We start from the raw sequence: 13,910 nt of genomic DNA, 5'->3' as shown, positions 1-13,910 counted from the left end.
GTATTTGATCGGCGCTGACACACAGAGGTTTGTCTCTGGTCGTGGGAGGAGTCTCTGGTCGTGGGAGGGGTCTCTGGTCGTGGGAGGAGTCTCTTGTTGTGGGAGGAGTCTCTGGCATGAGGCCTCGAGCACTGCGACCTTGTCCGTTGACTTTGACCCCTCGAAGGTCGAATCCCCACAGAGCTAACGAGATCAGGACTCAGTGACCTCAGGACGTGATGATCAAATCAGAGACACTTCCTGGACACTGTGAGTTGTCCAGGGACGGGGACAGAGCAGGGTTTAGATCCTGTCTGGATTCGTCCTCTGCATTCAGGACGCTGTCCTCGTGGCCTCAGCTCAACTCCTCTCTTCTGCTCCAGGACGCTGGCGGGTGTAAAGTGCTGATTTGCCTTTGGGCCAGAGGGTTTTGTTTTTTCTTTTACTTCCTGCAAAGTTATTTACATTCATATTTGATATGTAAGACACAGTGGTTGATGAACATGTCCTCACGATGTGTTTAATGATAATCAGACACTTACACCTTTAAAAAAATATATTTCAGAAGAAGAAGATGTAAAAATCTATATTAAACTGTAGCTTTGCATTTTTTATGAACAGAAAAAGCTTCTTTCCTCGGACCACCAGGATGGTGACCTCTGACCTTTTATACAGTTAACCCTCAACCTTGATCACATTCGTTGACTGTGGTAAAGATGGACGACATGACAGCTCCTGACAGTGATGCCAAATCTTCTTAATCGCCCCCTGGTGGCCGGCTGCAGTATAAGTGCTAAAAATCTCCATGTTAGCAGATGACATAAAGACTGACTCCTGATTGGTTGAGCACCAGTATGGCCAGTATGCGTCGTGCATATTTGCCTTTGTGACATATTTAAATCGACTTTTTAACCTTCAATTTTTAACCTTGATATCACTTTAAATGTCTAATTCTCATTCTTCACACTTGTCTTTTTGTAGCTCGTCACATTGAATGTCACGACACACTAGAGCTAAGTGTGTGACAAAGTTTTGAATCCTTTAAATATGTGGACTCACAAGTTTGTGTAAATCAATGAATATGACACAGCTCCTGCAGATTCCTGATGAGAATGAGTTCCTTTGTGCTTTTCACTTGTTTGTTTGGAAGCAACACTTTGTTCAGCTCCTCAGTCCAACTCATGTTGAGGTTTTCTCCCGTGTGGCAGAATGTTCACTGAACATCAAACCTCTGACGTGGTTTGAATGTGAAAGCATCGGTTTCATATTGAGCAGCTGGAAGCAGAGAGTGTAGAATCACCCAGGGCGAGGAGTTACATCCCGAATGGTTTAGAATCCAAACAGAAACACGTCTTCCTTCCCGGGACGTCTCCGTACTGTACGTTCTGTCCCTGTACCCAGTGATGTACAGTGACAGCAGAGGAAGCTCAGAGGTCTGTTGTTCTCCGGCTGCACTGGAGCAGTCATGAGGATTATTAACATCAACAGGTCCTGGATCAGCGAGGACGTGTCTGATCAGGGGCTGACGTCAGGCTGCTGTCACGGGAGCAGGGCGCGTGGTTTACGACCTACGAGGAATTTAAAAAGAAAAGTTTTCCGATGAATGAATGAAGAAAGGGTTTTCTGTGCTAACATTAAGAATATGAATAAGGAAGACATTCTCAGAAGCTCATGTGTCTCCTCTGTGTGTGTCCTCAGTGATCTGCAGCTTCCGCGGCTCGCTGACTCAGGGCCTGACGCTGGAGGTCGGAGAGACGGTTCAGATTCTGGAGAAATGTGAAGGTAAGACTTTGACCTGATGGTTTGACACAGAGATCATGTCCCTGGACCAGTATCACCAGTGCTGAGACCAGTAGTCCTGCAACGATAAAACATGCACTTCATACAGGAGCTACTCTAATCTGCCTCCTGCTGTGTGGAGCTGTGTCTCAACATGATAATAATTTATACTTTATTTTTACCGCGACTATAAAAACGGATCATCAGGTTCAATCACAACAATATATTCAAGATCAAGAAATAAAAGCAACTAGGGCTACGTTATAGCACTGACGGGCCCGAGCACCCTCACGTTGAAGCCAAGGATAGACGCTTCACTTCCAGCCGGTTGGATAATGCAGAGTGGATTAACAAAGTACTTCCTGTTTCATGGCGAATCAGTAGGTGGCGCTATGACTAATGAGGGAATATTGACACAAAGAGCTGTTCAGGCTTGGACTCTGATCAAGAGACAGAGTTTGGTAGTGAAAGGACAATGAACAGTGGAGTTATGAAAACATCAATGTTTACACGGTTTGAGGAAATGTTACAATTCTGACCTTGATCCAATGATTTGCCTGAGTTCTTTTGAGCTGTATATTGTAAAGCAGCCAGGAGCAGTTCATCAAAATATAAAACATGTGCCTTCCTGTAGCCACCAGGGGGCGCTGTGATTTCAAGTCATAATTTCTGTGTAAATGTCATCAAGTCAACTCTTGTGTTACATGTCTAGTTTGGACTCGATTGGACCATCTAGGTCTAAGATACAGGACCTCACGTTTTAATGGAGTTTAATCAAACTTTGACTCAACACCACGGAGCGACGACAAAGGATCTTTAAATCAGTTTTTATCTCCACCTTGTTGTGATGACACTCATCTCAATTTGAAGTTGATCAGATGAAAGCCCTGGGACAAGTATGTTAAAGTAAAAATGGTGAATATGGTCAAAATGGCCACTATATGAAAAATGGCCGGCTTCCTGTGGTGTTTTTCATAATGTCCCTTGAGACTTTTTTTTTATGACTGGTCGCGATACACCTGTGTTCCGATTTTGGTGAAGATCGGTCATAGGGAAACCTAGGGGCTGGTTCCAGGGGGCGCTACTGAGCCATTTTGCCACGCCCAATTTAAATTACTCATGAATACTAAACTATCCATAGACCTTGAATTTCCTGAAAAGTTTTATTACTTTTTGAGCATGTCTAAATCTTTAAATTTCAATAGGGCCTCCCACCATTCTGCGCTCGGGCCCTAATCATAATATTTCCGTTTATCATCCTCTGCTCTAATCTCGGTGAGAATTGGTGTAGAAAGTGCTCGTCTTGATTTCCGTGCCGGCCCCCTTTTGCGTGGAATCTGCTATCGGGGAAGTTAGGAGACAAGGATCAAAAGCAGCAAGGATGGAGAGAAAATATGGGGTCTGACTCAACAACAAGATGGACAAACAATATCTGTAGGTTTCAGCCGCCATTGTAGTTACTGTCACCTCCCCCAGTCTGTCCCCCACCACGCCCCAAACTACCTCCAAAAACTCCAGACCAGCCAGGTGAGATGACAGCTCACCAAAACCAGGATGAAAAAGACTGGAGGTCCGGACAACATGGACCCCAAGGTCTTCAAGGTGTGTGGAGCAGCGGTCAGGTGTGTTTCTACATCTATACAACCTCTCGCTGAGACTGCCCAAGATCTGGAAGATATCCTGCATCGTCCCAGTGCCCAAGACGGAGCGTCCCAGTGCTGCAGACGACTTCGGACCGGTGTCCTTAATGTCACCTTTAAGAGGATCGGCCCACCGCACCTGGGGCCCATAGAGTGAAAAACTCTGATCCCATCTCTATTTTTTGTTTTTTTTTAAATAGCCTTGTGTATAGATGTATTTATCCCTACTTTGAATACATTTCTATATTTACACATATTTTTTGTCATACTATATTTTTCACTTGAGCTGCTACTTTCTTTATAACATCGACCTGCAGGGATGGAGCGCCCCTGTTCTCCACAATGTAAGACCTAAGCATGCACGAGGTTCAAACCCACTAACAGAAGTAAACTGAACATCTAGTTTTCATTCTAACATCATCAGAGGCAGAATATTAATTCCAGCACTCTACAACAGACAAATAAATATACTGGTGGCATAGTGAGCAGCTTTAAGGAGCACTCTATATCTCCACTCAGATTTCCATGGCTGTGCCTAAACAAAGGTCATCAAAGATTCTTCAAGTTTATGTTTCCTTGAAAAACCCCAAATCTGTATGAATTTAAAAAATCGCTATCGATACCAGTGTCTGTATATTTGTATTTGCATGTGTGCAGGCATACAGCTGATTAATGTATTGTATGTAGGGATATGGCTGTGTACACTTAATAAATGTTTAAATTGATAAAAAAATCTGTATCCACAAACATTTTATAGAAGAGAATAAATGTGATATATATAGAGTCTGACATAAGCATACCTGGAAAACCACGAGTACCAAACTGGTGGTGCATGCACCGGCCTAAACTGTGGTTCCATGACTCTTGCATGTGTACATGAGGAACCGTTCTCCGGTTCTGCAGGAGGATCTATCTGATACACTTTCTTGTGCTGCTGAGTCATTTGTGAATTTCCTCCATGGAGGATAAATTAAGGTTCATCTTATCTTACCTTATCTTAAGTACATCAACTTGTGCAAGACATTTATTTTTTTATCGTTTTATTTGGTGAAATACTTTCATTGTGAGGACATTATATTTTTTTTTAGGATGTTTTGAAATGAAATTGTAAATCCCTCCATTAACCTTGACAGTCCTTACAGCAGGTGAAGAAGGTAAAGTCAGCTCAGTTGCTGGAGGATGTTGGCGCCTCTGACTTCTTCTGCTTCCTGCACAACCCCAACAGGTGACGGACTCTCTTACACAATGAAGCCTTCTTAGGTTTCTCTGTCTTCTCAGGCCGCCCTGTCTCCTTGGGTGTGAGCTCAGTTGTGGAAGCATAAGGTTTATATCTTTGGAAGACCTCATCAGAAGTAGCCCTGAACTTCTCCAGATTTTTTAGGAGAACATTCTTCATCTTCTTCTCCTCCTGCAGCTCGGTTTTCAACTTCTCCTGGTTGGTTTCATGACTTTGCCAGACCTCGTGATAAGAAGCTTTGAGCTTCTCCAGCTGTTCTTGGAGATTCTTCTTCTTGTTCTTCTCGTCCTGGAGCTCGGCGTCTAACTTCTCCTTGGTGATTGTATGACTTTGGCAAACCTTGTGATGAGAAGTTTTGAGCTTCTCCAGCTCTTCTTGGAGATCGCTCTTCTTCTTCTTCTCCTCCTGGAGCTCGGTTTTCAACTTCTCCTGGTTGGTTGCATGACTTTGCCAGATCTCGTGATAAGAAGTTTTGAGCTTCTCCATCTCTTCTTGGAGATCGCTCTTCTTCTTCTTCTCCTCCTGGAGCTCGGTTTTCAACTTCTCCTGGTTGGTTGCATGACTTTGCCAGATCTCGTGATAAGAAGCTTTGAGCTTCTCCATCTCTTCTTGGAGATTCTTCTTCTTGTTCTTCTCGTCCTGGAGCTCGGTTTTCAACTTCTCCTGGTTGGTTGCATGACTTTGCCAGATCTCGTGATAAGAAGCTTTGAGCTTCTCCATCTCTTCTTGGAGATCGTTCTTCTTCTTCTTCTCCTCCTGGAGCTCGGTTTTCAACTTCTCCTGGTTGGTTGCATGACTTTGCCAGATCTCGTGATAAGAAGTTTTGAGCTTCTCCATCTCTTCTTGGAGATCGCTCTTCTTCTTCTTCTCCTCCTGGAGCTCGGTTTTCAACTTCTCCTGGTTGGTTGCATGACTTTGCCAGATCTCGTGATAAGAAGCTTTGAGCTTCTCCATCTCTTCTTGGAGATTCTTCTTCTTGTTCTTCTCGTCCTGGAGCTCGGTTTTCAACTTCTCCTGGTTGGTTGCATGACTTTGCCAGATCTCGTGATAAGAAGCTTTGAGCTTCTCCATCTCTTCTTGGAGATTCTTCTTCTTGTTCTTCTCGTCCTGGAGCTCGGTTTTCAACTTCTCCTGGTTGGTTGCATGACTTTGCCAGATCTCGTGATAAGAAGTTTTGAGCTTCTCCATCTCTTCTTGGAGATCGTTCTTCTTCTTCTTCTCCTCCTGGAGCTCGGTTTTCAACTTCTCCTGGTTGGTTGCATGACTTTGCCAGACCTCTTGACAAGAAGCTTTGAGATTCTCAAGCTCTTCTTGGAGATCGTTCTTCTTCTTCTTCTCCTCCTGGAGCTCGGTTTTCAACTTCTCCTGGTTGGTTGCATGACTTTGCCAGATCTCGTGATAAGAAGCTTTGAGCTTCTCCATCTCTTCTTGGAGATCGCTCTTCTTCTTCTTCTCCTCCTGGAGCTCGGTTTTCAACTTCTCCTGGTTGGTTGCATGACTTTGCCAGACCTCGTGATAAGAAGCTTTGAGCTTTTCCACCTCCTCTTCGAGATCGTTCTTCATCCTCTTTTCCTCCTGGAGCTCGGTGTCGAACTTCTCCTGATTGGCTGCATGAATTTGGCAGACCTCGCGATAAGAAGCTTTGAGATTCTCAAGCTCTTCTTGGAGAGAGTTCTTCATCTTCTTCTCCTCCTGGAGCTCACGGTTGAACTCCTCCTGGTCGGTTGCATGACTTTGGTAGACCTCCTGATGAGAAGATTTTAGCTTATCCAGCTCTTCTTGGAGAAGGTTCTTTTTAGTCTTCTCCTCCTGGAACTCTGTGTCCTTCTTGGCCAGCAGGTCTATGAGGTGCCTTATTTGTTGAGAAATACAAATAGAGTTCTGCAGAACCGTTGCTGGGCCTTGAACAGTCCCCACGTTTTGTTGAAAAAAACCTTCCATCACTAGTTTATTCTATTAGTTTTAAATAGAAAGTTAGAATTATTATGGAGAGATTTCTGAATAAGTTAAAGTTTATTCCCTTCATCTTATTTTGCTATAAAGGACCTATCAATGGAACCTTTAAGATAAAGGAACATGAGCCTTTGATATATAAAACATTGAACGTGTCTTTAATCTTTAACATTAAACATGTTTGTGATCTTAATGAGTCCTTTTCCTTTGCATGTATTTTTGGGTCGTTATAACCTTTATGTTGTTTTTATTTATAGGACATAGGCTTTATTGTGAAAGGGAAACAGAGAGTGGGGGAGCACATGCATAAATGGCCGCCAATTCTCTTCTTCCGGAACATTCCATTTATTCCTTGATTTCTTTATTTTTACATGTTTCCATTCAATAGTCATATTTCATCACAAAATGCAAAAATCTAGATTAATAATCGTGGATTTCAGCACTCCCCTAAATGTATTATTATTCTCATCAGGATCCATGAATTACTTTCTGTGAAATCAGTGAAAATGTAAAATAAATCTTTTGACTCACATTGTTTAAGACAATGAAATAAAACTGTGAATCCACAATTACTGCTGGTTGGAAAAGTCTTAAATATGCAAAACTATTACGTACAAAGTCTTAATTATGTTGAGCTATGTCTGAATTATTTTAATGTTCATATATATATATATTTGCCAATATATGAGTATATTGGATTTTTTACTCCCAACTATCAACATTAGCATCTGCACCACAAGTCCACATAGGACGGGCTCTCAGGTTTTAGTGTTTGCAGAAGGGGGCGCTGTGATTTTAAGTCACGATTTCTGTTTAGATGTCTTCAAGTCGCGACTCTTGTCTTACATGTGTAGTTTGGAGCCGATTGGACCAAATATGTCTGAGATACATAAGCTCGTGTTTTGATGGCTTTTCATCAAACTTTGACGTCACGCCACGGTCACACGGTATGACAAAAAAATCGATCTTTCAATAACTTTGGATCTCCATTTTGTTGTGATGACACTCGTCTACATTTTAAGTTGATCTGATGAAAGCTCTACAACAAGTACATCAAAGTAAAAATATGGAATATGACCAAAATGGCCTCTAAATCCAAAATGGCTGGCTTCCTGTTGCGTATTTCATAATGGACCTTGAGGTTTTTTTGTGCATCTGGTCATGATACACAACTATCCTCATTTTCGTGAGGATCAGTGAATGCTAAATGAGGGGCTTTTCCATAGGTGGCGCTGTTGAGCCATTTTGCCACGCCCATTTCCATTTCTCCAGAATACGTGAATTTTCACCACTTTCTAATTTACTGCAAAGTTTTACAACTTTTTGAGCATGTTGAAAAATGCTCAGAATAATCCTTTCAATTTCAATAGGGCCTCTCACCATTCGGTGCTCGGGCCCTAAATACACATTTTCCTTCCGTTTGATTGGATGGGTACCCAGTAGAATTATTTTATTCAAATATCTGTATCTTCTGTCATCTGAGGAAACAAGCTGCTGGTACTTTTCCACGTTATTTGTATTTTCGGTGCAGCAGCAGCAGCAGTGTTGGTTTGTCTCCGGCTCTTTGTCCACACATCTCCACGAGAGCTCCAGCTGGAAAAGCTTCTAATGCTGCGGCGGACGTTATCTCCGATGCACACTGTACAAACAGAGTCACACTCATCGCTGCTTCCTCCAGTAATGAGCTGTAAGTAGCCGGTAATAAGCTGGTGTGGACCTGGACCGGAGCCCGGGTCAGACAGAAGCTCGCAGCTCGAGCCAGAACCTGTGTGAGGCCGGGGAATGTTGTCTTCTGCAGATAATGAGTGAGTGTGAGCTCCATTAGCCACAGCTGAGCAGGAGGCAGCCATCGACCGGGGGCCAGAGGCTGACTGGGGCTGGAACCTGGGGGGGGGGGGGGGGTGTAGCTTCACTCTTCTGGCTGCCAGCCCCCCCCACACACCATCATCTTGTCATCTCCTGCCTCTTTGTTTCGCTGCGTCTTCCTCCACATTCACTCAAATTCAAAGTTTGCACTTAAGCCAATCAGCATCCAAAGCTCTATTTCCACTGGTCAGAGAATCCTCCTATCACATCCTGACGTTGAGGATTTGCTCCTTTAATGAAACACGACCTTCACATCAGGGAACTTAAAAGGCAGCCGACCTCATGTGAACTTCTGGCTTCTTCACGATCATTTAAAATGATTTCACAGTCTTGTTGCTTGTGGTAAATCTCCCTGGGATGGTTTTAATATTACAGCTGATAATCAAAGTCTCAAGTCAGAATATAAATGGGATTTTTACTTCCTGAACAATGCAGATAATGGATGTGTTTGTCTCTTCACTTCAGGGTGAACAGGGTGTGTGTCTGTGTTAGTTTGTTTCAGCTGCTGCAGAAATCACTGCAGCAGCTTTTCACTGAGAAACAACACGGAGTGTTCAAGGTGCAAGTGAAGTCTTTCTTAAAAGGATCTTTTCCACCTCCTCCGTCTGCTCTAATGCCAAAGAGTCCTCTGCAGACAGAGGCTCAGTGGCTGTGATGACATGGATACGGAGATGGCAGCCGGCTGCAGGAATGCAATCCCTGAGGTCCATTCTTCAAATAGAGATTAGAGTCATAACACTTGAGAAGGCATTAGACTTCCATTAAGAGCATGGCAGCAATTTAAAGTAGGAGATTTGGACTCTGTCAGCGTTACTGAAGAACCACAGTCGCAGTGAAGACTCTCATCAGTTTATAAGAGCGGCTGCTGTGGAAGATCTGTTACAGGGGAAAGATGGCTGCCGGTAGATAACGGATACACAACCAGGAGTTATAGAGATCAGCTGTTAGTGGGTTGTAATGGAGATAAGTTCATCCATTAAAGGTCCAGTGTGTCGGATATAGTGACCTCTGGTGGTGAAGTGTCATGTTGCAGCTGAACGCCCATCACAGTTGTTTGCTGACGTTAGAAAACACTGACGATGGCCAAACATTGATTTGTATTTATTCCCATTCACCATCTGAGAGCTACAGTTACAGTGAGGGACATGTCTCACACATCACGACTAAATAACACAATATATATCAGATACTAATCGATCAATACCTGTTGATTGGCAGTGAGGAGCTCAGCTGATTGATATCACTGCATCAACAAGCTTTTTCATTTTGGCATAAACCATCTCGGGCGGAGCTCCAGGGACGTGAAGAATCGTTTAAGACTCACATCTGGCTGATGTGACCGCTTGATGGAAACCTGCATTTATTCTATAACGCAGTATTCATAATGAGTTTAGTCTGAGCCTCAGAAGTGGCTCCTCCAGTTCTGCCCCCCCCCCCCCCCCCCTCAGAAACGATGCGCAGTGATTATTATTGTGATAACGCTGCAAATGATTATTCTAATAATCACTCGCTGAGTCGTTGGGCTCCAGGAGTCGAGATGATTATTCTTCCTCAGAGAGACGATGTGTGACAGTGAACAAATTAGACACATATATGCACCTGCGAGGCCCCCCCACACACACACACAGACACACACACCTGCTCTGTCATCTCTGCTCACACACCTACATTATATAATAATAATAATAATAATGATAATGATATACAACATGCACGTGTACAAATGAAGCTTTTATTGCCGTCTTTCCTCCCTCGTGTTTCTCATATCTTACAGATGCAGTAAACGAGTTTGGCTACACACACACACACACACACACAAACGCACACACACACACACACAGACACACACACACACCGTCCTCATTTCAACTCTTTCAAATAGACCCAGACGCTGCTGGTCCAGCCCCAGTCTGATTACCATATAGATGGGAGGCAGGGGAGTAAACACAGGCGTCTTAACGAGGGTGATAAATGAATCTTGATTGGTTATTAATTACCCCGGCCAATTAAGCCTCCCTCCTCCATATTCATATCAGAGCAGGGAGATCTGCTGAGGAAACGATTTTGCAGGAAGATAAGATGGACTGTGTGTAACTGGAACGTCTTTCAGAAATGTCTTGAAAAGGACTCAGATGGACTCGGTGGTGTCTCAGATAGTCAGAGTTTTGAAATCTCCAAATAAAAACATAATAAATAGTCTTTCTCTCCGTGAAGGTCAAAGTAATAATAAGAATCATTTCGATATAAACGTCTCTGTTGCTTCCCTCGGTCACTGACAGACTGCGGTCACACAACATGTTCAGTTCCAGGAGTTGGACACACAATCGGTTTTATTTCCACTCAGATGGAGACAGACAATGTCCCCGCGGTCTGAGAGGACGTCTGGGGGGGGGGGGGGGTGAATCATTTCCAACTTCTCTTTTGATTTTGTCACAAGTTTAAAAAGTTGTGTCTCATAGTCTCACACAGAGCATGTGTTGAAAACCCAGAGTCTTAAATTAAAACCAGACTGATCAGAAGCAGGAACACGTGAACATATCACATTTATCATGTTGTTTCTGTTTGTCTCCTTTCAGGATGGTTCAGAGGATTTTCTACGAGGAAGCCAAATGTCAAGGTAAGAGTGATTGACAGCTCCTGCTCTTCAGCTCTCTTCTCTCTCTCTCTCTCTCTTTCTTCGACTCTCTTTTCATCTTCATCTAATTAAACGTTAAATAGAAAATATCTTATTCCCCGAAGGCAGCATGTCCGAGTCGTGACCTCGGAGTTTCTGCCTGTGGCACAGAAACAACCTCGGATGTTTGAGTTGAGGTTTCTTTGTGTTTTAAGTTTAATTGCCAGTCGATTTTCCCAGAGGCCGATTCTAAGAAACCGTGTCGCCCACATTTCTGTAATTCATCATTAATTCATGTTCGAGTGCCGGAGGCCACTTTAAAACCCACAGCTTGTGATTCTCAGATTAGCTTCTTTGAAACTTCTGTTGACGCTGGACAATAGTGTGACGAAGATGAGGATGACGAAGGAGGTTTTCAGTTTGACTTTCCTCTTGTGTCTTACAAAGGTTTTTTTGTTAATGTAAAAGTAAAAGAGCATTTAAACCTGAAAACACAAAGATCAACCTTGTGATCAGTGCAGTGAGAGCTGACGGCCAATGTCCCTCGAGACGTCTCGAGATTTAATTTCATAAGAATGGGACGGACGGATGTACCAGTGTGTTTGTGTGGAGACGTCTCGAGGGACATCCAGGAATTTATTCATTCTCTTTAATATTGTGAGATAAGATAATATAAAGTTTTTAGTTTTTTTACATTTTCCAGGGAATAATGATTTAAATCAGACATAATTAGATGACTGATATCTGAGTTTCTGTAAAATGTATTTATGTAAAAAAACAGTAAAGTAAAAACAGGAATCATCAGAGTACAACACAAACAATAGAAGAATAAAAACTACACAGGAGCAAAAACAGGAACATAAGGACGAGAGCAATTTTACATATTTACCAAAACAGTTAAGTTCATAACGTTTTCTTGAATCTGTATTCTGGGATGGACAGAAGGTCTCAGTCAGGAGCTGTGAAGATCTGGAAGAGAACGAGGGTCCAGCCCGACGTCCGACCTGCTTCCTGTGTTAGTTCACTTTTAATAATCAACTTTATAATAAGATATAATGTACAGTTAAAAGTCGGCGGCTGCCTTTAGGACCAGTCTCACTTTGAGGGACAGTTATCGGGAGTATGAGCTCGACTGAGTAACGTTATTATCTCTCTCTGAAAGAGAAGCCACACGTGCTCCAGTCCCATCGTGGGCTTCGACCTGCTCGTGTTCAGGATCACGATGATCTCCAGCTTCCTGACAGATCTGATCTGAGTCAACAGCTTCACACGACTCTGCTCTCAGCAGGGTGTCTGGATGAGGAGTTAACCGGCTTCTGGTTTTACAGTCTTTAAAAGAAGAAGCTCCTTTGTGTTCGGTCCTGCTCTCCGTCTGTTTCTTTCTTCTCTGCTCTGTGGATCCATAAGAAGCTTTATTATATCTCCACAGCAGCGTTTCCTCCAGCTGCGTGTTCCGTGTTCCAGATCTGAGGAGAATTAACACCAGAGAGATAATCTGTCGAGGTTTTTCTATTGTGCATTTCACCAGCAGCACAGACGGTGACGTGAAGATATAAATAAAACAGAAACACCTCTGGTTTGTCTCGGAGATGGTTCTAAACACATCGGGGGTTAATTGTCAGTGACTCACAATCACGTGCAACACAACAGAACAACGTCTCCTGTAGCATGTGTAGTGCTCCTCGACAGGGGCTGAACACAATCCATTGTGTCACTGTCTCATTATACGGAGGGGGTTTATATCCAGGTCTCTGCTGATTGGACGACAGCTCTGACACACCCACCAACCGAGAGGAGACGTGTCGTTCACCCTGAAACCGTCAAACTGTGCAAAAGGTTTTTTACACTTTGTAGAACTTTTACAATCACAATAAACACACACAAAAACACCACTTGTGTCCTTTAACATTATTGTGACATGTTGAGTATAATATTTACTCTGGATGAATTTTTATTGAATTGATTTGGTTTTGAAATCATTGACACAAAACAACGATTCTATCATTTCTTACAAAAACACTTGAACATGATCACATGTTCAAAACCATTGATTCTGTTCACTGCTCTGTGGTCTGTCCGCTACAGTGTGTAACCACTGTGCCCTTGTTTCTTTGCCTCGTTGTGTTGTGTGTGTGTGTGTGTGTGTGTGTGTGTGTGTGTGTGTGTGTTTTTGGCTCAGATAAGTGAGGAGTTCTCCAGTCACCTTCCAGCAGATCAGACCAATCAGGAGAGAGCAAAGACACATGTACACACACTCACACACATGTGCATATTCACATAGGTCATCAATCACCTGAGGGTGGTCTCACTGACTATTAAACAAGACTTTGGTTCATATTATAAAGTAAATTCACTCAGAGAAAAACCATTAATAACAAGCGTGAGAGCGTCCATGTCTTTCAGCTTTAGAGACGGACGCTCTGTCTCTGAGTTTCAGACACAAACACTTTCACTGAAACTTATGCAAATGTGTTTCTAAATATTTGAACATGTTCAGGCTCCGCTGGATATTTGAGCTGCAGCAGAACTCAGCCTTTAAGACGGTTCCAGAAATAAAATATCTCAAGTTTATGCCACAGACAAACTTTTAACTTCTTAGGTTCTGCAAATATTTCATGTGTTTCAAGTTTATTCAAGTGGTTGAAGTACAGGCGACAGGGTGGAGTACACAATGTGACCTCATCGCACAACCGACACGACAATCCACACACAACTGTTAGCAGCGAGCTTAGTGTAAACACTCCTCTCCTCAGTCCTCACATGGACCAATCCAAAAGAAGGAAACACAATGAAGCTGCTTTCAGAGCAACAAGGAACCCTGACATGTTCCTGACGTGTTCCT

At 43.0% G+C, this 13,910-nt stretch overlaps 1 protein-coding gene across 1 annotated transcript in view; it reads left to right on the top strand.

The window, feature by feature from the left end:
* Positions 1-1,444: 1,444 nt before the first annotated feature.
* The window catches only part of LOC128457435 (dedicator of cytokinesis protein 3-like), a 59,273-nt gene continuing 46,807 nt past the window's right edge, over positions 1,445-13,910 (top strand). Inside the window, 3 exon segments of the mRNA XM_053442120.1 lie at positions 1,445-1,517; positions 1,678-1,761; positions 11,031-11,071. Coding sequence (XP_053298095.1) covers positions 1,445-1,517; positions 1,678-1,761; positions 11,031-11,071 — 198 coding nt within the window.

Source organism: Pleuronectes platessa, chromosome 2, assembly GCF_947347685.1.
Source record: "Pleuronectes platessa chromosome 2, fPlePla1.1, whole genome shotgun sequence".
In the NCBI taxonomy this organism is placed as follows: Eukaryota; Metazoa; Chordata; class Actinopteri; order Pleuronectiformes; family Pleuronectidae; genus Pleuronectes; species Pleuronectes platessa.
This window is presented reverse-complemented; position numbering and strand designations above follow the sequence as displayed.